General features: G+C 46.9%; 4 protein-coding genes across 7 annotated transcripts in view; all 4 read left to right on the top strand.

The window, feature by feature from the left end:
- Window positions 1-4,478: 4,478 nt before the first annotated feature.
- Window positions 4,479-7,983, top strand: HOXA7 (homeobox A7). The gene is made up of 2 exons (XM_065665944.1): window positions 4,479-5,080; window positions 6,149-7,983. Exons 1-2 carry the CDS (start codon window positions 4,705-4,707, stop codon window positions 6,430-6,432), a joined length of 660 nt encoding a protein of 219 aa, XP_065522016.1. The 5' UTR covers window positions 4,479-4,704; the 3' UTR covers window positions 6,433-7,983.
- An 898-nt stretch (window positions 7,984-8,881) lies between these two features.
- Window positions 8,882-22,220, top strand: part of HOXA3 (homeobox A3) — a 45,198-nt gene continuing 31,859 nt past the window's right edge. Inside the window, exons 1-2 of one of the 4 annotated variants that reach the window (XM_065665930.1) lie at window positions 8,884-9,257; window positions 21,152-21,256. In XM_065665930.1, coding sequence (XP_065522002.1) covers window positions 9,065-9,257; window positions 21,152-21,256 — 298 coding nt within the window. In that variant the 5' untranslated portion in view covers window positions 8,884-9,064. Of the gene's footprint in view, window positions 9,258-21,151; window positions 21,257-22,220 lie in introns of all 4 variants that reach the window. The other 3 variants (XM_065665927.1, XM_065665931.1, XM_065665929.1) reach the window with 3 other exon arrangements.
- HOXA6 (homeobox A6) lies at window positions 12,264-16,462 on the top strand. The gene is made up of 2 exons (XM_065665943.1): window positions 12,264-13,941; window positions 15,304-16,462. Exons 1-2 carry the CDS (start codon window positions 13,506-13,508, stop codon window positions 15,561-15,563), a joined length of 696 nt encoding a protein of 231 aa, XP_065522015.1. The 5' UTR covers window positions 12,264-13,505; the 3' UTR covers window positions 15,564-16,462.
- On the top strand, window positions 17,343-20,186 carry HOXA5 (homeobox A5). The gene is made up of 2 exons (XM_065665940.1): window positions 17,343-18,201; window positions 19,197-20,186. Exons 1-2 carry the CDS (start codon window positions 17,637-17,639, stop codon window positions 19,445-19,447), a joined length of 816 nt encoding a protein of 271 aa, XP_065522012.1. The 5' UTR covers window positions 17,343-17,636; the 3' UTR covers window positions 19,448-20,186.

Here is a 22,220-nt window from a genome sequence, read left to right as displayed (position 1 = left end):
AGAGCAGATATCCTCCATAATATGAACCGCAGCACACTGCTGCGGCACACCGAGTCTTGTTTGCAAATATGTCGAATAACAATACAAGCCTTCTTGTTTTACGGGCGTACCCTTACACACACATATGTATATTTAAAGAAAAATAAGATGGAACACACTTATGGCATTGGCAGAAGTTGTTGTTAGGAAAATTCAGAGCCATACAGTGCAATAAAAGAAAATGACTGCTGTTACCGTTTATGGGGTGTAAAACGCTGCAGGGCTAAAGACAAAACTTAGGGAGCCGGCAAGAAGTTTACAGATGTGCGGAACTGCGGGAGGGGTAAAAAGCTTTCGGCTTCACCTTAAAAAAACAAAAAAAAAAAAAAAAAAAGAGGAGAAACCCGGGGGTAAGATTTGATGAGTTCTAATTAGCAAAAGGGAGCTCGTTCTGGTGTGCACACACACAAAAAAGCCCCTAATTGATCCCTGAGCCAGTATTTGGGGATGCTGGGACGCCCTCTGTTGTTGCAGACAGAGGCAACTTCAAAGAATCAGCATTAAGAGTGTGTAATAAATGACGGGTCTGCAAACTGTCTGGAATTCGGCTCTTAATGAGTTTACAACTGTCCAGCCACAATTAAGATTTTCTACAAAAGCCTTTTCATTTGTTTTGTCTGGCTGTTTTAGATAAAGCGGGCGAGCGGAAATAACAACCTTTTATTGGCCTTCCCCTGCTTAAATCCAGGCTGGGAGGTGGACATTTATCTTCCCGGGCGCTGGCGGGCAGAGGCGCTGGCTCCGCGGGCCACGACGCTGCGGGACGGCGAGGCGGCCGTGGCGCTGGCGTGTAGGCGGCGGCAGGTGGCGCTGTGACACCGCGAAAGAGCCGGTGCCTGCCCGCCATCAAGCGCTCGGCCGCCTCCCCGAAAGCTCCTAAAATGTCGACTTTATGGGAGAATAACTCGGGGGGGAACCTCTGGTTTGATTTTAACAAAGGCCGAGAAGTTTGAGGTTCCCCCTCTTCCCTTTCCTTATCCTGGGAGTACAGCGGGGGACGCCCCTCTGGCACCGGGCGCCGTTATGGTGACATTCACCGCTTGGCCCCGCTGGCTGCGCCCGTGGCAAAAGTAAAGCTTGCTCTGCACCAAGAACATATCCTGCATTTATTATTCTCAAAATGCCGAATCATTTCCTATTAGCTAATAGAGTTGGATTGAACCCTGGCACTGAACCAGTAGCTCCTCTTTCTCTTGGCCCAGACTTTCGCCCTTCTGTGATGAAGCTCTGAGGCTGCAAACAGGCTGTCCTGACCTTCCGAAGGGCTTCTCAAAAAGGAAATATTGGGAGCAAGGGGGAATTAAGCGGTTCGGGCAGGATGGAAGAGGGTCCCCCGGATCAGCCCCGGAGGAGAGGACCCGAGGGCTTTCCCTTCGGAGTGGTGGATGAAGCGACGGGTTTTCCAGTGCCCGTCTCCGCCCCGCGTAGCGGGAAGCGGCAGCACCGCAAACCCCCTGTTCGAAAATTATTTACCAGCGATTGAAATTTCTCAACAGCTGTCTTTGATCCAAATAAAAAGCTCTGCTTGTGTCCCAAGCAATTTCAGCTCAGTGGGACCCGCTGTAATTATATGATACAGATGCGAACGGACTGATGTTCTGCAAACTTGACGTGTCTCTCAAAGTCATTCCTAACTTCTCCTCGCCTTCTGTTTTGATTTCTTCCAGTAGTTTTCCTATTTTTTCCTCCCTTTTTGCTTTTGTTGGCTTTAGCGTGTCGAGAATGAGGCTTAGTGGGGAATTGTGGAGTGTTTTCAGACTGCAGTTGGCAAAAGAGAAGGGGGGAAAGTAAGTGGAAAGAAAATAAAAGCAGGAGGAAAAGAATCATTAAATAGGGTCTGAAGTATGAACGCAGAATTTTTCAATTTTAAGGCAGACAAGTAAACAAGTAGCTGCATAGTATTCCGCAACAGAATATTTTTTCCGCGGCTTATTTACATTTCCTTAAATCAAAGCCAATCCCTTTATATCGAAATTCAGAATCGGGAAGAAATGCGAGCACTGAGCTATTTTTTACACACACAGTTTCAAAGAGTTAATTCTTTCTAGGGATAGAGAGTAACAGCCACTCCCTGCATTCTAACAAGAGCCTTCAGATCAAATGTTTGTCTACAGTGGCATTGCTAAATGTATTATGATTTTTTTTCCTTGGGCAATAAAATTATATTGAAATTTAAAAGTGTTTATGCATCGTCATACTAAGTAATAACTTGGCACAGTGCGCTCCATTATAATCGTGGTTAAATTACAGCGAGCACAGATTCCAAAACAACAAAATCTTCTCTAGTATGAACCACATCAAGACACTGTTTAATACACAAGCAATAATCATGTAGTGCTCCCAGGTCGCTTATTACTTATGAACACCGTTTTGTCACTACCTTTTACTTCCCGGAAAAGCTCAGAGAGGTAGTGCAGAGCTCACATGAGAAAAAAAATAAATGCAATGAATCACGCCTGGAGTATTATTTTTAAAGTGTGTGAGAATATTGCGATGACGGAAACCTTGAAATCTGCGCCCGTTCGCCGTTTCCCCGACTGGGGAAAAAATAAAAATTTAAAATTTCAATTTGAAAGTGCGCTTTCAGACCCAGGGATCCACCTTGATTTTGTGAGCGACAAAACGGGAAATTTCAGCGTCTGTTTCAGAGACAGCATTATGGCTAACGCGCGGGGCGGGGGGGAGGAGAAGCAGTAAATAAGGTGGCGGGGACCCGTGTCTAGGGGCCGTTTTAAGGTTTATTTAGAGAAGACTTTTTCAGAAATCTTAAGGGATGGCAGAAAAAAACCCAAAAGCTGAAAGCAGCATATATATACGAGCACACACACACATATATATGAAAAAGGTGACGGCAGTAAACACACAGATGCAAAGAAAAATATATAAAAGTAAATTACACAGAAACAGAGAGCTCGAAATACAACCACCCAGCTGATCTATTCTGTCCTATGCTATCCGTATTTAAGTCTAGACACCGGTTATATTTGCTGTTTCTTTCTTCTTGCATCTTGGTATGTTGTCACCAGAGGAGCAATTTATTGGTCTAATGTCATCTACTTCAGCCTCTTTGATCTTCTTGGTCGTCGTCTTGTTTGCATCCATTCGTTTAACTTCTTGGGCCTTTTTTCCTTTAAAGCAGCCTCTTCTGACGGCGTGTTCCCACATCGCAACTGCGACCGCAGGGATATTGTCTAATATTGGCGAATTGGAAGAAATAACAGAATGCGGCTCATTCACCAGCTTCTCCCTTATGCCTGCAAATAATAACTGCATTTTCACGTGCTTAACACTTGGCAAATATCTACATACAGTAGCCACATTTGCGTGCTCTGAAGCACCAATATCTCAGGGATCTGGCTGTAGAGGATTTACTTGCTTCTGTCAGTAACTTATATTCATGGGGCTGCAGTAACCACGTATAAAGAGTCCCAAAGGGTGTGTATGTATGTGTGTGTGTTGGAGGTGTGGGTAGAGTGTGTGTGTGTGGGGGATGTCCCACGTTCACAAAAACGTAAAGTTTAGGGTCCGTGCTAAGTATCGCCAAGAACAATTTTAACTGGTGAGAAAGTCTTTGTACACGGGGCACCAAACTATAATTGAAAGGAGAATTTCCGGGGCAATTCCATTGTGCTCCTTCCAGTTTATGATGTGCAATACAGTCAGGCAGTAAAAGCTGTCTTTACCAGGACTCCCTGTCTGAGGGAAGGAAACTCATTTTACGATCCGTTTAAAGGAAGGGCACGTTGCAGCATCCTCAATGAAGAGCCATTCGCATTGTTGGGGAGCCCACTGTTTAGAAAAGCAGCAACGCTCCCAGTCATCTCAGCGTCCCGCTGCCGCCTCACCCTTAGGACAGTAAGGTATGTAGGACCGTAAAGGTAAAAGGGACATGAAACAGACAGCTGAGATTTGAAGCCCTTTGTAGGCGATTTCTTCAGCGCGGGAGATTTTGGTTTGTTTTTCATTTTCAGGGTTCAGAAAGGTGGGGTTTTTCTAATTTTTTTCTTTTTTTTCTTTCCCCCCCCCCTTTTTTTTCCCCCTTTCCTGTGAGGGTGACCCTGCCTTTTTGTCCTAAAGGGAGGCTCACTCCAGGGGGACCCTTTGATTTTACAGCCTCGGGGAAGCCCTTTAGGGCCGGCGGCGCTGCCACTGGACCCTGTGAGTGCGGGGTACTTCTCCGAAACCCCCTCCCGGCTTACCGCCTGCTTATTTTCCCCCTTACGGGGGAAAAAAAGAATAAGGCAAAGGTGATGAGCAGCCTCCGTAAAACTCTGTATTTTGTCTGATTTCACTTTTCACAACACCCCCGGTTTGTCTAAGGGACAGTACGTGCGCGTCCGCCCCTCGGGAAAGGGGAAGCACTGCACCGCGTCCGCGGGGTGGCGAGGGTGCGGCGGCGGCTGGAGGGCGCTCCCAGGCCCGACGGCAGCGGCGGCGTCCCCGACTCGTCCATGTCCGGGCACCGGCGGGCCGCGGCCGGCACCACCTGTGAGGCGGGCGGGGATTGGCGGACGCCGTCATATGACCGGTCACGTGCTCGAGGCAGCTCAGTCCAAAAGAAAATGGGGTTTGGTGTAAATCTGGGGGTGTAATGTTATCATATATCACGCTACCTCGTAAAACCGACACTGAAGCCTGCCGGACAACAAATCACAGGTCAAAATTATGAGCTCTTCGTATTATGTGAATGCGCTTTTTAGCAAATATACGGCGGGGGCTTCTCTTTTCCAAAATGCAGAGCCTACTTCTTGCTCCTTTGCAAGCAACTCCCAGAGAAGCGGCTATGGACCAGGCGCGGGTGCCTTCGCCTCCTCCATGCCCGGCTTGTACAATGTGAACAGTACCATATATCAAAGCCCGTTCTCTTCCGGATACAGCCTGGGCTCTGATGCCTACAACCTGCATTGTTCCTCTTTTGATCAGAACATTCCCGTCCTCTGCAATGAGCTAACCAAACCCAGCTGTGAGAAAGCGGAGGAAAGCAACCTGCACAACCAGGCTGAGCCTAATTTCCGGATATACCCCTGGATGAGGTCTTCAGGTAGGGGCAAGCGGAGAGGGCTTGAAGCCGTGGCAGCCAGGCAAAGCGTGTCGCCAGAATTATTGTCAGCACAGCCTTTATGGTTTTAATTATAGCCGAGGCGCCATTGCGTAGAAAGCCCGTGGCATTGTATGTAAATGAGTATCATAAAACTTTTTATTGCCCAATTAATGGGTTCTAGCCTCGTAAATTTATTTAACTCCATTTGCTATGGAATTTTAGCATTGAGTTGATTTGTGCTGTTTGCTATAGAAATGCGGAGAGCTGACCGCGGGTTTCCAGAGCCCCCACGGGTAAGCGGCTCCCCTGCCCTCTGTCGAAGTTGGGCAGAAAAATCCTGCTCGCTGGGAAAGGCGGAGGGGAGAGGGGAGCTCAGGAGCGGGGGACGGGCTGCTGAGGACTTTGCCAGCCCATGTTACGGAGACGTGCCACACTTGTCCCTCCCTGCCCTTTCCACGGAGATAAGGATCTATAGAAATGTACTAAACAGGAAAACGGGGCGGGGGGGGGTGTGTGTTGTGGGGTTGAGGGGAACTGGGGGGGGGGGAGAGTGTGTGAAAAAGGAGAGCTCTCGAATCTGGAGCTAAATGCGATGTATTGTTTACGATCCATGCAGGGTGGGAGGGGGTGTGTAGAGGAAGCCCCCGATATTAAAATAAAATAAATACGGCCCAACCTTTCAGCTCTCTATTTCCACTTGCGAAACGTGAAAGTCTGGAAGGTTTTAGGGAAATACATCGCCTGGGGGGAAAGTTCCTCCTCCCAAAAGCAATTTCCTCCCCCACTTCTTCTCCTGAATGCTTTCTCACCACTTTTTCCAGGTCTCGAGGAACTTAATTTTTGCCTTGCCCGAGCAGGGCAGGTCGTATGGCTGAGATGTCTTTGTTATGGGAAAGTGGGGGGGCGGGTGGAAGTGAGAGGAGGGGATCATTCGCTGTTGCTCGGCAGCTTTTTTGTTGTTTATTATTTATAAAAAGCATATTAAGAAGGAAAAGGGGAAAAAATTGGAAAGAGAAAACTTTCTTCTCTCTTCTTGTCTAACTCATGGCCGTTTGTGCCTGTTTTCAGGTCCAGATAGGAAGCGAGGGCGCCAGACCTATACCCGCTACCAGACCCTGGAGCTGGAGAAGGAATTCCACTTCAATCGTTATCTGACTCGGCGGAGGAGGATAGAGATCGCCCATGCTCTCTGCCTGACGGAGAGGCAGATCAAAATCTGGTTCCAGAACCGGAGGATGAAGTGGAAGAAGGAGCACAAGGAAGAGAGCTCTAGCACCCCGGCTCCCACAGAGCCCACGTCAGCAGCAGCCTCTGTCGAGAAAGTGGAAGAAGATGAGGAAGAGGAAGACTAAGGAGTCCCACTCGAGGAAGTGATCTCTTAGTCTAATGTATGCACATGACAGTTGGGAAAGCTCCCTTTAAAGGAGAAAAAAAAAATGGAGAGAGACTTAATGTTTTTATTAAAAAAAAAGAATCATTTCCCTCCAATAATCATCTTGCAAGCGAGCGTTTGCAGACATTAAAACGTTTCTTGGGGTGGTTTCCCAGCGTTCTGTCCACTCTCCCGTGCTCCCCAGACCTACCCTGTGCCGAACCTTTTTGGTAATATCTCCTAAGAGCATTCTACAATCATTTATTTTTTTCGTTTACCCAAAAACGGGTGGGTGGGTTTCTCCAGGGGACATTTCACTGGGAGAAGCGCTGCTTGCACAAATAGTAAACCATGACCTTCGAAGTAACTACCTGACTCAATAGTCCCAATCAAGTGTAAGGGGAAAAGTGCATTAGGCTCACATTAATAAAAACTACCTAATTTTGAATAAGTAGCTCTGCACTTCTCTTTTTCTTTTTTCTTTTTTTCTTTTTTTGTTAATTATTGTTAGAAAAATATCATAACTAACAGCTACACTAACAAAAGGTTAAACAGCAAGTAAGGGAGGGGGGGAGATGTTCCACAAACCACTATGATCTACAGCAATGATTTGTACTACCTATTTTCCAGACTACCTATATATCTTGCTCCGCCTACCTATCTTTGAAAGTATACTGTATTTTAGTAGTCAAAAGGATGTTACAAGATTACTAATGTGAATCGCAAAATGCTTTTAGAAATGTAAGTGTAGTCGTTTGAAAAGCACGCATCCATAGCTTTGGTATAGAATTTGGTACCGAAAAGGCTGAATATATTTAAATTTAAAATAATATATTTATTCCAAAGCAATTATAAATGAAAACCATATGCTGCAATATATCTTTGTTCTTGATTCTTTACTATTCCGAGTGAGGAAGCAAACACACACCAATATTGTACAAAGCGGTTTCATATCTCCCATTGGCTTCTACCGTCGGCTGCCTTTGCTAAAGGCCGTTTTCTTATTCTAGGTTGATCTTACTTAATATAGCGAAGTGTTATTTGAAAACTGAATTTAAATTACCATGTAACCACCTTTAAAAAACAAAAAAAACAACTGTTTGTCCTGATTATCTGAAAGTGTTATTATGTAATACCTTGAATTTTCCTACAATGGCAGATACTGGTTGGGTTTTGTTTTGTTTTGTTATTTTTTTCTTTGTCATTTATATTCGTCTTAGAGCTCATTTGTAAGATCATATCATAAATTGGGAAGTATGTAATTAATTTGGAAACTTTGTAGCATGGTGTATTGTTAAGAACTCTGTATAAATCCGTCGTAAAGGTTTGACTAAAGTTCATTCAAAAATTGTATGTTACAATGTGTTTCGATGTGTTCATTGTGAACATTTGGATATGCCGTGTAAGTATTGGAAGTGGGGAAAAAAAAATGTCCGTGAACTCTCTTTGGAAGTGATACCGTGTTCAAGTATCTCCCACGATAAATGTGTTTTATGTTATACAGAAAATAAATATGCTTGTTGACAATGAATTGTGTTTCTTTATTAGGGAAACAGTTCGAAGGAAACATCAAAAAATAATTTACATTGACACATACAGAAATTAGACCATATAAATATTATTTTCCGTAATCAGAATGGAAAAAAATCCAAGGTGATGGATTGATAGGAATCAGTCAATTTCTCTATCTCGTCTTCTTTTTTTTTTTTTTTTCCTGCTAGTGCTGTTGATTAATAAAGCGAAAAGCCTGCTTTATGGGAGGGTTTCCTTCCACCGTTTCCCCGTCCTCTCGCAGTCCTAACGCTAGTTCAGGCGGCCGGCGAGAGAGCCGAAATCGCACGCAGTGAAATAATATTTCGTAATAAGCAGAAAGTGCGGTGAGAAACTTCCAAGTGTAAATGATCTGGTCGGGTACGGGTGTTGGATATGCGGGGTGTGCAGACGGCTTTCGAGGGCAGCAGGGGGGCATTAAAAAGGAGGGGAAATCCCCCCGCTTTAGAAAATGTATAATGTTTGCCAGGTACCATGTAACGTCAAGGAGATCTGAAATTTTCAATCTTTATAATAATAACAATTATAATAATAATAAAAAATTAAAAAGCTTATCGGAAAAGTCCCTTTATTCTCCCGGGTAAACACAGGTAGAACCAGAGCACCATTTGCACAGAAGTTTCCCTTTTCTACCACACTCCGTTCCTGCTCAACCTACTAATTGTAAATTTAATAAAATTAGTACGAACTCCAGGTCTTTTAAAAAACTCCAGTGCAGCCTCTGTGGTAAGATGGCGCCTCTCTAAGACCTGCCTCTTCTTAGTGATGAGGAAAAGGCCATAAATCCGTTGTTGTTTATGAAAATTTACAACTTTGCAATACAACTTTATGAGTTGTTCGGTTTTTCCATTGGTCGTTGTCGGTCATGTGGATGGTAACCGTGAACATGAACTTTTTTATAATTTCCCTTGCGAGAATAGAGCCGCATTCTTTTGCTGAGCTCTGTCCTGCTTCGGATCTCTCTGGCTTTCAATCCCCATTTCATTTGTTCTTTGTAAGGCAATAGTGAACAAAGTGTGCGGAGGTTCGGCATAAGCAGCCGCCTAGAACACAGATCCGGGATGGCAATTTCCAGTTCCCCCGCTGGAAGGTGTGGCATATTGGATTCAAAGCACTGGCGTGGCAGATTTTCAACTTGCAACCTGGCTAATTTCCTGCTTCTTCTGGCACCAAAAGGAGGGCGATTCGTCTCCTGTGCAGCCAAAGCGACAGCTGTCAAAGTCGCAGGGGCTCCTGTGAGCCAGAACCTAAAAGGTGAGAAATGTATATGACACTACCGTAAGCAGGGAAACATAGTTTAATACGTTTAAATATTAGACATGTGCAATTTAAACAAGTGGAAATGTTGGTGGCCAAAAATAGACGTGGCTGCAGCTCGGATGATTTCGACTTAACTAATGCATGCAAAATTATGCCAAAATAAAATGTCTACTTTCTATTATTTAGCGAGGAAGCCGTGGATTTTTTTTTTTTTTTTTTATTATTTTGAACGAAGTTTATTTCTGGTTGTGCTTGCCAGGGGGCTCTGTGGCATGCGGTTATTTTCTAATAATTCAGCTTTACAGAATCAATACGAGGGGATTTTTTTTTTCCAGTGTGAGGAAAAAAAAAAATTACCCCCCCCAAACATTAATTTATGTTTTCATTATTTCGCAGCATTAACTTAGAGTTCATTTGCGACGGCTGAAATTTAGATGTAATTTATGTTTTAGTATTTCAGAAAAAAATCCACCATAAGTCAGCACAATGTCTCCTGGCTTCCCCGGCATGTCCTAGCGAAAGGTTATTTCTAGATGGGGGAAACAGCGCGCAATATGTCTTTGATTTTCTTTGTCAGATCCAGCGCTGCCTGCAAACCCCCCGTGCCCCTCCGTGGGTTCGTGGGAACGGCGCTCCTGGCGCTTTCTGCCTTGGGTAGCTTGCGAGCCTCGGCTGCGCGGAACGGATAAAACGATCCCAGAGCCGGAGACGGAGCTTTTGCCCCATTTTTTTTCCCCCTTTCTCTCCTTGTTGTGACTGTTACCGTGCGGCGCTGGGGCGGGGGGAGCGGCGGCCAGCGGGTCGGTGCCCCACAGTGTATGCCGGCGAGGGTGAGAGGGCCCCGGGGACAGCGCCCCGGACACCCTCCCAGTTATTCACCTCAGCCGCTCCCGCCTCCCCACGGCGAACGAGAGGCTCGGAGGGCTTTAAGTGTTAGCCCCGGCTGTGGTTGTGCTGCCGGGCTGATAAAGCATTGCATTTGCATTGCATTGCGGTATCCGCCGGACTGGAGCTGCAGTGAGCGCCGGATTATTTATTGCGGGGCAAAGGGTGCTCAGTGCTGCCACGGCGTGGCGGGACGGCGGAGGAGGGAGCGGAGCCGAGCGGCCCCCGCGGGCCCTGCGAAGGGCAGAGCTGCTCGGGGGAAACCCAAAGAGAGCACCCCCAAAATACAAAAAAAATATAATAACATTAATCAAAATAATTAAATAATTCCGGCCAACAGTCTTTTACACCAGCATCGCAACTCGCCCCCGGGCAAGATATTCTGGCAGGACCGGCTCTGCCCCCTCCCCTCCCCTTCTCTTCCCTTGCTTTCCTTTCCTTCCCCTTCGCTTCTACCGCGGTGTGTGTCAACTGTAAAATATCACCGGGGGAAGCTGGGGAGGAGCCGCCCGACTCCCCTACCAGCCAGGCTGCCGGTACCCCGTCAGTCTAAACAACGGTTCGGCTTGCCCAAACTGTTTGGATTAGGAGCTATTAGGTAAAGGTTGGTTGTGGTGACGCTGCCGAGCATGAGAAGGATTTTTAAGTGGGTTTATATACAAGAAGAAAGAGGCTTTGAAGCTTAAGAGGGTAACTGGCCCCGCACCTGTATCCGAGGGTGGCTGGGGCAGAAGGCCCGGTTTCGGCCGGAGGAGGACGGTGAAGCGCTCGGCGGAGGAGGTGCTGGGGGTGCGGGGCATTCTGCAAACAAATAAAAGGCGGATAAAATCCGCGGATATCGCCAAGTGTGACTTTGTTGCAGTGGCAAAAATGCAGCGCCTGGCTTTCTGCTTTCCAGAGTGGGGAAATGGTGAAGGGAAACTGCTGTGAAATGTGGCCAGGCCGGGCATTTTCCCCGGCAGATCTGGGGGGTCACAGATTATTGTACTTAGTGGTTTTCTGGGGGTAGGGGGAGGAGCAGAGAGGAAGCTTGAATGTGACTGAAGCGGAGATTGCAGTGCAGATTGTTTAGCTGTCACAGTAACTACTCGAACACGACCCAGCAAAGCAAACGTGCACATTTCAGTCCTTTCCATATTATGGGATCAAAGAAGAAATATTTTCGCTGCCTGCGGTCGGGCTTGCTACAGTTTGGTTTAAGCGCAAACAATAACTTGAAAAAGAGGAAGGAAACGAAAGGGAAAAAAGAAATCAATCTGTAAGCGATTCTATAACATGCAAATATAAGTAAGCCTGGCTCGATTTTTTAATTTTGGTCTCTGTGTGATGGATTAAAAAAACACCATCTGGTCACAACTTTTGAAAAGTGAGGCGGTGGGTTTTGCTCTCCCCCAGTATTCATTTTTCATGGTGCGTTTTCGTTCTGAACTATGCTGGTGGAAATCTGCTCTTTAAAAACCCCTTTTGTATTTAGCATGCTGTGTGCTTGTCTGATGATGTTGTTTCCTTTTTGTAACTATTCGCGCTGAGTAAAAAAAAAAAAAAAAAAAAGAACTTTTTCTGGAGAAGGCTGACTTTCAGGAAATACGCGTTTCCGAAATGACCTCCCAAAGCACGAAGCTAGGGAGCTGTAGTTCTACCAGGTGTGTTTATGGATTAGCCGGGATGAAGAGGTTAAGGAAGTTGGAAAATAAGGGGGAAAAATTGGAGGCAATCAACATCTGAATGTGAAAGTCCAGCTGGGACTGTGAACAATACAAACTATTGTGGAGCTATGTTTTAACTCACTACTGTTTTATAGGTACCGTAATCTGCCCCCGGAAATGAGGCAAATAGTCTCTCAACAACAACAAAACTCTCTTTTGAAAGTTACTTTAGGAAACGGGGCTCATACGAATGTCACTTTCCATCAGAGTGCCTTTAAAATAAGGCTATTCAATCTGTTGCAATGGGCACGGATTATGAGTAAACACAGCTTGGAATGAGCAACCTCATGTTATCTGCAGGAACTGCAGGGTTATGGCTGAATTCAAAGCGCCTCAGCGAATTTCATCAGCACTGTTACTCTCCCTGCCCTGGGCCAAGAATTTTATTTCCGCTGTGAGGTAACTGCCATTGAAAATTTGAGGTGGAAATGTTTGTTTCATGTAGATGTTTGGTTTGGTGTTTTTCCTCTTCTTAAAAACACACATCCGCGTTTAATCAAATTAGTCGGAGCAACAACGAAACTGATTGGCTTCTGCTGACTCATTAGAGGGGCTGTATTAATTAGGAATAATCCTACTGGTTCCTTTTCGAATTTGAATGTTTGATTCCCTCGGCTCGACTCTGGCGGGGGGAAACTCGGGGAGCGGAGACACGTGGAACTTTAGCTGGGCTGCTCAGGGGGCTCCGGCAGCCTGCTCAGCCCTTGCCGGGGCCTTCCAGGGCACTTGGTGCAAACCAAAAACCTCATTCTCCAAAAGCCCACCGTTTCCTACCATAGCCGAAACCTCCGCGTTAATTATGAGGGTGTTCATTAAGATATGAGACCTCTTCCACGCAGGACGCATTAGTTTCTCTCACAAAAGCCAGGTTCGGCGCTGAGGCGGGCTCCGAAGGGAAGCCTCAGCGGAGTGAAAACAATGAAATAAATTAAAAAATGGGCTAAAACCTCCCGGATGCGGTTGTGGAATAGCGGTGGGAAAATGGAGAGAGGCCGGCCTTTCCCCCCACCCCATCCCGCTCTGCGCTGCGCTGCTCTCCCCATTTCACGTGCTCCCTCCGCTCAAAACTTTCCCTCGCCAGCATCCACCGCTGCCTCCCTCCTTCGCCCCCCTCCTTCGTGTCCCCCTCCCTCCACCGGAGGGCCGGAGCTGTTCACCCACCGTCCCCACAGGGCTACGCGGCTCCCCCCCTTAAAAGTTGGCGGCCCTGCGACGGGCGCATGGCCCCCCTCCACACACCTCCTGCCCCCCCGTGGGGGAGGATCCCCCCCGTCCGCCGCTGTCACATTGCCTGGAAATATTACTATTATTACTGTTATTGTTATTATTATTACTACGATGGTGCTCCCTCCCGCCGGCGGGGCGGTGCCGCCCGGGGGCGCGGCTGTCTCCGCGGCGCTGCGCGGGGCTGCGCGGGGCGGCGCGGTGGGGCCGGGGCTGCCGGTAAGTTGGCGGCGCGGTGGCGGCGGCCCCGGGGGAGCGGGCGCCGCGCGCGCTCCCATTGGCCGCCCCGCCGTCAGCTGCTCCTATTTTCTGCTGTCGCTTTTGGCGCTCGGCCATCCAGAAACAAACCACTTCGATGACTCCTAATAGTTATCGCCAGATGTACTAATACACAACAAATCACGGTCCGGGCGAGGGGGAAGAGCAAATGAGTTCCTATTTCGTGAATCCCACTTTCCCGGGGAGCCTGCCTGGGGGCCAGGACTCTTTCCTCGGGCAGATCCCCCTTTACCCGGCGGGCTATGATGCTCTCAGGCATTTTCCAGCTTCATACGGGGCAAGCAGCCTGCAGGACAAGACTTACACCTCACCTTGTTTCTACCAACAGTCCAACACCGTCATTGCTTGCAATCGGGCTTCCTATGAGTACGGAGCCTCTTGTTTTTATTCGGACAAGGAGATTAGTAGCGCTTCTCCCTCCAGCACTGGCAAACAGAGAGGGCCCGGGGACTACCTGCACTTTTCTCCCGATCAACAGTACAAATCCAGCGGCGTTCAAGCCAAAATTGTAAATGACGAAGGCACCGACCGGAAGTACACGAGCCCTGTTTATCCCTGGATGCAGCGGATGAACTCCTGCGCTGGTAAGGCACTCGGATGCAATGGGGAAGGCGGGGGGGGGGGGGGGGAGGAAAAGTTTCTTTCCCCAAGATTTTTTGTTTTGATTTGGTTCTTAAACAAAGTACAGGCTGCTGGAGAGACACGGGTCCTGCAGAGCACTGTGTAACAGGAAACCTTCCCAGGTTATTTTAGACCTGGCACGTTGGCACCCTGGGATGGGTGGCCGAGAGCCCAGCTTGTGGGTTTACTGGTGGAAGTTACAGGGGAATCCTTGGGAAGCAGGCAAAAATAAAAAGAAAAAATAATAAAAATTTTAAAAAATTTTGAAAAACCAGGAGCAGAGCAGTTTTACCACTTTCCTAAAGCCACCCCACAGCCCCTGTTTCTCTTCTTCATTGTGTCAGAGAGCGATGCAGGGAATATGCCCTCTGTTCTGAGGATCCAATGCATTTGTGGCACATTCCTCCTCGTCCCCCTCCCCCAGCTCATTAGCCTGTAAGTATTGGAGATTGAAAGCACGTTTCTGGGGCCGTGGGCGCACTTCCATGGCATCGCATTTCTGATTTTCTCTGACTTAGGAGTGAACTTTACGTAATTGAACTATTCTGACCAGGAGTGGTGCTTGGGGGAAAGGGAGGAGGGGGTTATGTATTGGGGTGGCACTTATTTTTAAGAATCCCATAGTAAGACTTTTACTTTCAGTGTCTGTTAATGGCTTCCCTCCTCCCGAGTTTATGTTTGCTGGACTGTGGGTTGCATTTCTTTTTTGGAGAGTTACACTTTTTTTCCAAGACCATTCTGATGCTGTTTTGCATTCAAGGGCAATAAATTCCGGAGCAAATGGCAGAGGCTCTTCTATGATCTTTAGCTGATGTCTATAATTATACTTAAATCACATCCCCTCTGTAGTCACAACCATGGCAATAGAGCGTGTTTGTGTAAACACACCCGCATATGCGTGCATACTCTCACAAACACACACATGCGTGCAGCTCTCCGGATCGCACACGTGTGTTTGTACATGTGTGTGTGTGCACAGGCTCGCAGCACGCAGAGGATACACAGTGCTCAGCGATTCACACGGGTGCTACCTACTGCACTTTCCCTAGGTCCACCTTAAAGCCTCTTTGTACCCCAGTTATCCCATCACTCTAAGCACGCTGCACATCCGCATTTACAGTTGGTCAGGCAGGGGAAAAGGAAAAGAGGTACAAAAAGAGAAAAAAAGGGAAAAAAGCCTCCAGGAAACCACAGCAATTCTCACCCCCCACCCCCACCCCTCTGTGATTGTGCCTGCAAAAGAAGGCAGAATATACTAATCGCTCTTTCTGGTCTGAAATCACTGGGCCCTGTCCAATGCGATCGTTTTGTCTTTACTTCTACAGGTACAGTATATGGAACTCATGGGAGACGAGGGAGGCAAACTTACACCAGATACCAAACGCTAGAGTTAGAGAAGGAATTTCATTTTAACAGATACTTAACCCGAAGACGACGTATTGAGATTGCAAACGCTCTCTGCCTTACTGAACGCCAGATTAAAATATGGTTTCAAAACAGGCGGATGAAATGGAAAAAGGAAAACAAATTCATAAATTCCACACAGCCCAGCAGCGAAGAAACAGAGGAAAAGTCAGGGGAGTAGAACCACGTTTAATAAACGCTACCAGGCCTTTCCTTAGCGCTTACTATTCCTATTATATACGTTGTGTTCCTTCCGCTAGTAAAATCCTATAGGTTTGTCACAGTCTATTAATTCCTCAAAGGCTTGGTTAAAAGATGTACATTTGCAATCATCTGTGACTTTCTTTAATATATGTGGAAGTCCTAGCTTTCGAGCTACAGGCATGTATGTATATAACCACCTTCCCAAAGCGTAGATGGCATTGCTTAAAGTCTTAGAGAAATAGCCGAGATTTTTAAATGTTTGAGGTGAGCATCTGTGTGTGGGTGAGTGTCCCTGGCGTACCTGTGTGAGAAGAGACCAGCGAGGGATTTTTTAATTTTTTTTTAAGTAACAATATTCATATTGTAGAAATACGAGAGGCTTTAGGAAATGTTGGGGTTCTGTTTTTGCTAAGTCCCGCTACGTCGGGCTATCTCGTTATGCTGTGTTTGGGAGCTTATGGTCTGCAGGGGAGGAAAAAAAGTTTTATGCATGTACAAGATATTTGAAAAGCAAAAAGGAAAGGAAAAATCCTTTTAAAAAATTGTTCTATAACCCCCTGGGTATAATCTTGCAGTTAAAGCGAAGATGAATTGCATAGAGATTTATTTTAAATGCCGCTAAACTGCCTAATGTGCACTACTGGTATTAAAGTAAAAACTCGGCGTTAAATTTCAGGGGAAGCGAGGGAAGAGGTTTCGAGGCGGGCGAATTTCTGTGGTTCCCGTTGAGCTTACACTGAGGTTTCGGTGAGCTCAGCTATACACTGAAGGGGCTTTGAATTATGGACTACATTTCTTGGGGCTTCGGGGGCTTGGGTCGATCTTTTTTATTTTACTTTCTTCATTTTGAATTAAAAGAAAAGTGTCTATCATTAAGGCGGTGATCTTCTTCCCCGCTTGTGTGGTATCCTAATTCACATTCGCATTTCTTAGCACTGGAAACAAAAAAAAAATATAAATAGATACTGTAGAGAAAAGTAGCTGCCATAAAAGGCTTTCACTTCGAGTTCTGTACAAGTAAAATGAGCTCAGCGAAAATATTGATTAATATATACGTTATATCTATAGTATGTTGTGTGTGCGTGAGTGTGCGTGTGAAACTGTGTACAAATACACTTGTATATGCACCGAGGCTCTTTTGTTTGGAAGGCAGCGCGATTTGGGCTACCGCTGTAAACATTTTAAAAGCCAAATCTGGAAAACACTAATGCAAAATGGCTACCGCCGCATTTAGAGGTTTGGTTGGTTTTGTTGGGTGTTGTTTTTTTCCCGAGAGGTGGAAAAACGGCGGCGGCTGTAAAGCTGCCTGGAATTTGACCCCCTAGTAGGAAAAACGCTGCACGATATTTGTCTTTCATAGGTACCTGCCATTTCGCATGGGCAGGACCCGGGTGCCTTTCGAATCCGCCGGCACGGGAAAAAGGGGGGAGAAAAATAAACTAAGATATATATGTAGAGAGAGAAGGGACATAAGCGTGGCCAACACCCGAGGATGGATCACGCAGAATTTGTAAACTGGTGTAAATAAGCCCCGCAAGGCGGCGAAGGCAGCCACAAAGCGGAGCGCTCCCTGCACGCCGAGCTCTCCGCTGGCCGCGGCTGGGGAGCCAGCCCTGCCGGCCCCGCCGCCCCTCAGCCGCTGCCCGCTGCGGCGTGCCCCGCTCCGCGTCGCCGTCGGGGGCCGTCACCCCGGGCCGACCCTGCGGAGCCGCCGCCATCTCCCTCGCCGCCAGCGGGTGGCGCTGGAGGCCGGCGGACGGGCGGGCGGCGGCGGCGGCGGCGCGCAGCGGCGGCGCGCACGGGGCCGCCCGCGCCCTCCCAACTCCCCCACCAGTGCACGAGTTTACCTCTAGAGGTCATCAGGCAGGATTTACGACTGGACAACAAAAGCACGTGATGTGGAGCCGTACCCCATATTTGGGTGCCTACGTAGGAGGGAACCAAGTACATGTCCCAGTCATTTCCATAATTCATCATAAATTGTGCAAGGGTGCTATAGACGCACAAAACGACCAAGAGCCACAAATCAAGCACACATATCAAAAAACAAATGAGCTCTTATTTTGTAAACTCATTTTGCGGTCGCTATCCAAATGGCCCGGACTACCCGTTACATAATTATGGAGATCACAGCTCGGTGAGCGAGCAATACAGGGACTCCGGCAGCATGCACTCCGGCAGGTACGGATACGGCTACAATGGCATGGACCTCAGCGTCGGGCGCTCTGCTTCCACCCACTTTGGTGCCAGTGAGAGACCCCGCAGTTACCCGGCCAACACCACCTCTGCCTCGACAGAGCCCAGGTACAACCAGCCTGCGACGGCTTCCCACTCGCCTCCCCCCGACCCTCTGCCCTGCACCGCCGTGGCCGGTTCGCCTGTCACCAGCGAGAGTCACCACGGGGTGAAAAACTCCCTCGCCAACTCCACCAGCACTTCGTCCAATTCCAGCAGCAACACGCACATCAGCAGGGACGGGGTTGGCACCTCGTCCGGGACTGAGGAAGACACTCCAGCAAGCAGCGAGCAGGCAAATGCCCCGACCGACCAAAGCACAGCCCAGCCTTCACAGCCCCAGATCTACCCCTGGATGCGAAAACTGCACATAAGTCATGGTAAAGCAAATACCCTGTTCTTTCTTTATTTCTCTGGAGAAAAAGGAGGATTTAATGTAAACCGGGTGGCTGTGCCGAGCAAGGTCGGGGAGAGGGGAGAGGAGGGCGTGAGAGCGGGCAGCCTCCGCGCACAGCACAACTCTGCTCTCAGGGAAGCAGGCTCCTTTCTCCGGGAGAGCCGTGTCCCCCACCAAAAACATGAAAAGAAATATAAAGAACCCGCCCGGCCCCACTAACCCAGCCCGGCTGGCTCCCAGCGCCGGCCCCGGCGGGCAGCGGGAGAGCAGCAAGCGCCTTCCCGAAGGGGCTCGGGAGCAGAGGCTGCTCCCGGCTCTCCTCTGGAAGGGGGCTCCTCCAGTGGGAACGGCGCGGCTGACCCCATTTATTTTGCCGAGCCATATTAAAAAGAGAATAGGAGAGGGCGAGGAGGGCAGTTTTCACTGCTGGGAAGCCGTAGGGAGGGGGAGGAGGGGCGAGTAGCCCCAAACTCCGGGGAGAGGGCTCGAGGGAGCGGGGAAGTGGAGCAACTTTCCGCCCTGGGTACTTGCCCTGCCCTGGGTGCTGGGGGAGCAGCCGGGGGCTAGGAGCCTCCCAGAGCCTTCCGCAGCTCAGCCGTGGGAAAGGGCTGCACGCTTCAGCTTTGCTCTCCCAGCCCTGAACACACAGCTAGCAGCAGAAGCATCCTCCAAAACAGCTTATCTGCGGAAGGCGGGAGGGGTGGGGTGTTACCCTTCCAAAAAAGACACCAAAAATTCAATTTAAAAATAAAAATCGAACGCCAAATGCAAGCGAAAACTTACCGAAGCCACCAAACCCCCCTCCCCCAAGCCTTTCCTTAAAGGGGCTGGAGGAGGAAACTTGTTGAGCGTTTATCCAAACCAGAAACAAAACCAAGCAGGACTGAGAATAACGGTCCTGGACGCTGGTAGCTGCAGTAAGTCACGAAAGATCCGAGTGGCTGCTGAGAATCTAAATCATGTACTTTTCTCTTCCAGACAACATAGGGGGACCAGAAGGGAAAAGGGCTCGGACTGCTTACACCCGCTATCAAACCTTGGAGCTGGAAAAGGAATTTCACTTCAATAGATACCTGACCCGCAGAAGAAGGATTGAAATAGCACATGCTCTTTGCCTCTCAGAGAGACAAATAAAGATCTGGTTCCAAAACAGGAGAATGAAATGGAAAAAGGATAATAAGCTGAAAAGTATGAGCATGGCAGCTGCAGGAGGGGCATTCCGTCCCTGAGCGTTTGATCAATTAAAAGTACTGAGCAGTATTAGCTGACCCTGCGTCTCATGTCAGTACTAAGTTGACTTTCTAAAACTTCCTTGTGTTACTTCTGTGAAGAAACCCTGTTCTTGTCGCCCTTATTCATCTTTTAATCATGAGCCTGTTTATTACCATTCTCTCGCGTGTATAAGTAGATCTGCTTTTATCGTACATTTCTTTGTCTTGAATGGCTTTGTCTTGAAAAAATAATAGATGTTTTAACTTATTTATATGAAGCGAGCTGTGTTACTTGAAGTAACTGTTAAAACAAAACTAAACTAAACAAAAAAAAAAAAAAGAAAAAAAAAGGAAGAAAAAAAAAAAAAAGGAGAGAGAAAGGAACCCTCCCCCGGTTTAGTACAAATGTTATGTGTTGCACTCAACCTGCTTAACTGTGCATGTGTGGTCAAGTGTTAATGTCTGTATAGCTCCAAGCTGTTAAAAATATTTTTATTCAAACTACCTATATAATTCCTGTGTAATTAATGCTGTTGTAGAGGTGAAATGATGAAATCAACTGAACTTGTCCTACGTGTAGTGAATAGTGAATCTGTGACGAAAACTGTGATTCCAAGCAGTATGTCCTTGCTGTGCCTTTGTATATGACTCTTTGCACGAACTCTTAGAAGTGGCTCTTATTAAGCGCAGCTTCTGTGATGTATGTTTTTTGTGAACAAAGTTACAAATATAGTCAAAGTCTGGCTGTTTGAGCAAACTGTGATCAGCTTTTTTTTTATTATTATTTGTTTTTAAAAAAAAAACCTGACTGGAAATCAACAAAACAATAAACTTTCTATTGTAAAGTTCTCGTGACCTGGTTTGTGCAAAGCAAGAAGTTGTGCTTCCTGATTTGCCTCTGAAAAAAAATAATTAACTCGTTCAGAGTTTGTAATATTATTTTACCTGGCTCTTGCTGCACGTTGCAAATGGTAGGTGCTGCTATTGTCCGCTACCACTATTTTTAATTGAAAGTTTGACCACAAGTACCTCCTTACTGGTTTCTCGCTAGATGGAAAGCTGTATCGCAGGACCGCAATCAACACCCTTTGTGGGTGAATCAACTGTTAGATGTTTGTTGATGGTTAAGAAAAAAAAAAAAAGAGAGAACACCCACCCCATGTGCTTTGTTAAAACACGCTGCTAACTCCAAGACGTGTTTGCATCGCTCTAGATTTTCTCCTGTGGTTTCATTAAGTATATTTGCAGGACAGACACCTCCGAGCCCTCTGCGTCTATTAGTAACCCTCGCTAGCCACATTCCCACTTTCCGCCCTTTAAAGATTTTTGGTTTTCTTCGCTACAATTAGTTTGCTATAAGCGTAATGTTACTTACCCCATCAGAGCTTGAATGGTTAACTCTTCTGAGCTTCTAAGAGCAACTAAAGATTTGCACATTTACTGACGGGTTACATTGATGCCTTCCCTTAAAAGTTATAAAACAGTAAACTTTATAAGCCCCAGTTCCGGCTATATGACATTTGGGTGCCAAATGAATAGGGTTTTGTCTATGAATTAGATCGTAAAATCATCCATAGCACAGACAGATAGGCTCACTGGCTATAAAAAGTCACGTGGTGCCATTAAAGTAAGTTTTATGGTTTTGGGGAGTTGACATCCAACATTATATACCACATAACATATAATCTCACTGACGCTGGACTTCATTTGACTCTTTTGCAGGCTACGTGTGCCTCCTGGCCATTCAAATTGTCAGGTTTAGGGACAGAAGTATCCAAACCACAAGTTCTCAATACTGTATGAAAAATGGCTCCTTGCAAGTCAAAGGTAAGTTTTGTGCACAAGTTCCTTAAAGTTTATTTGGACAGTGGGGATGCCGAGGCTCCCGCTCGCTCTCGCTGCCTCTCGACTCTCTCTTTTTTTTCTCTTTCTCTTTACCTTTCCTTTTCCTTTCCTCTCCGCCTGGAGCTTTTCAGGACGGTCCCACTGAGCCCGAGAGGCAGGATCAACCACTAAAGATCCAGGTTGCGATGCAATTCCTCCCTCCAACCTCTCCCCCCCCCCCCCCCCCCCCCATTCCTTCACTCGCAGCAGCTAGCTCTCTATTTTAACGATCAAATCAAAGTAAACCACAATAAGCGACTTTGGCAGAGATGGATTTTGGGGCCTAACTTTAATCACTTTGACTACCGCAGAAGATAATTACTTCCTTTCCTCCAATAGGCTCTCCAACTTTGGAGAGGTTTTGTTTAGCAAGGAGTAGTTACTGCAGGCGATTAAAAAAAGGGGGAAACAAAATAGATAAGGTTTGATGTTATCTGGGCAGTGTCTTATGTAGGCGTGATAGAGTTGGAGGCATGCTGATACGTTAATAATCTTTGGTTTGGCGAAATACGTTGCACATCAGAGGTAGTATTAAGATGGCACAGACTGTACTGGGTGCTTAAGACTCTTGTTTTCTGCACTGGGTTGTGCAGAAGACTGTAGCTACGTATATATGTCCATCTGTGAGCGTATAGTGCGTTTTGGGGTTGTGCATTTATAACATTGCTATAACTTTTCCCAGTTCTTATACGTAATTGCATAAGTATAAATATATTTAAATTGTGCTCATGTGTGCATGCATGTACAAATCAATGTGTGCGCCTGTGTAAAACCATGCACATGCATATGTATGTCTAATATCAGTGTATTTATGTATGCAAAGGGTGTGTACGTGTGCATACATATATATGTTCCTGTGACTTTTTTCTTTTTCTTTTTTTTTTTTTTTTTTAAAGCGAACCAATTG

The sequence above is a fragment of the Lathamus discolor genome, chromosome 2 (assembly GCF_037157495.1).
Source record: "Lathamus discolor isolate bLatDis1 chromosome 2, bLatDis1.hap1, whole genome shotgun sequence".
Classification (NCBI taxonomy): domain Eukaryota; kingdom Metazoa; phylum Chordata; class Aves; order Psittaciformes; family Psittacidae; genus Lathamus; species Lathamus discolor.
Note: the sequence above shows the minus strand (reverse complement) of the source record. Positions and strands in the feature narration are given on the sequence as shown.

Bases quoted from the DNA above. Each gene is read 5' to 3' on its own strand.
- HOXA7 (XM_065665944.1), top strand. From the start codon at position 4,705: ATGAGCTCTTCGTATTATGTGAATGCGCTTTTTAGCAAATATACGGCG. The intron at 5,081-6,148 runs GTAGGGGCAAGC...GCCTGTTTTCAG, and splicing joins CCCCTGGATGAGGTCTTCAG to GTCCAGATAGGAAGCGAGGG.
- HOXA5 (XM_065665940.1), top strand. From the start codon at position 17,637: ATGAGCTCTTATTTTGTAAACTCATTTTGCGGTCGCTATCCAAATGGC. The intron at 18,202-19,196 runs GTAAAGCAAATA...TTTCTCTTCCAG, and splicing joins AAAACTGCACATAAGTCATG to ACAACATAGGGGGACCAGAA.
- HOXA6 (XM_065665943.1), top strand. From the start codon at position 13,506: ATGAGTTCCTATTTCGTGAATCCCACTTTCCCGGGGAGCCTGCCTGGG. The intron at 13,942-15,303 runs GTAAGGCACTCG...TTACTTCTACAG, and splicing joins GCGGATGAACTCCTGCGCTG to GTACAGTATATGGAACTCAT.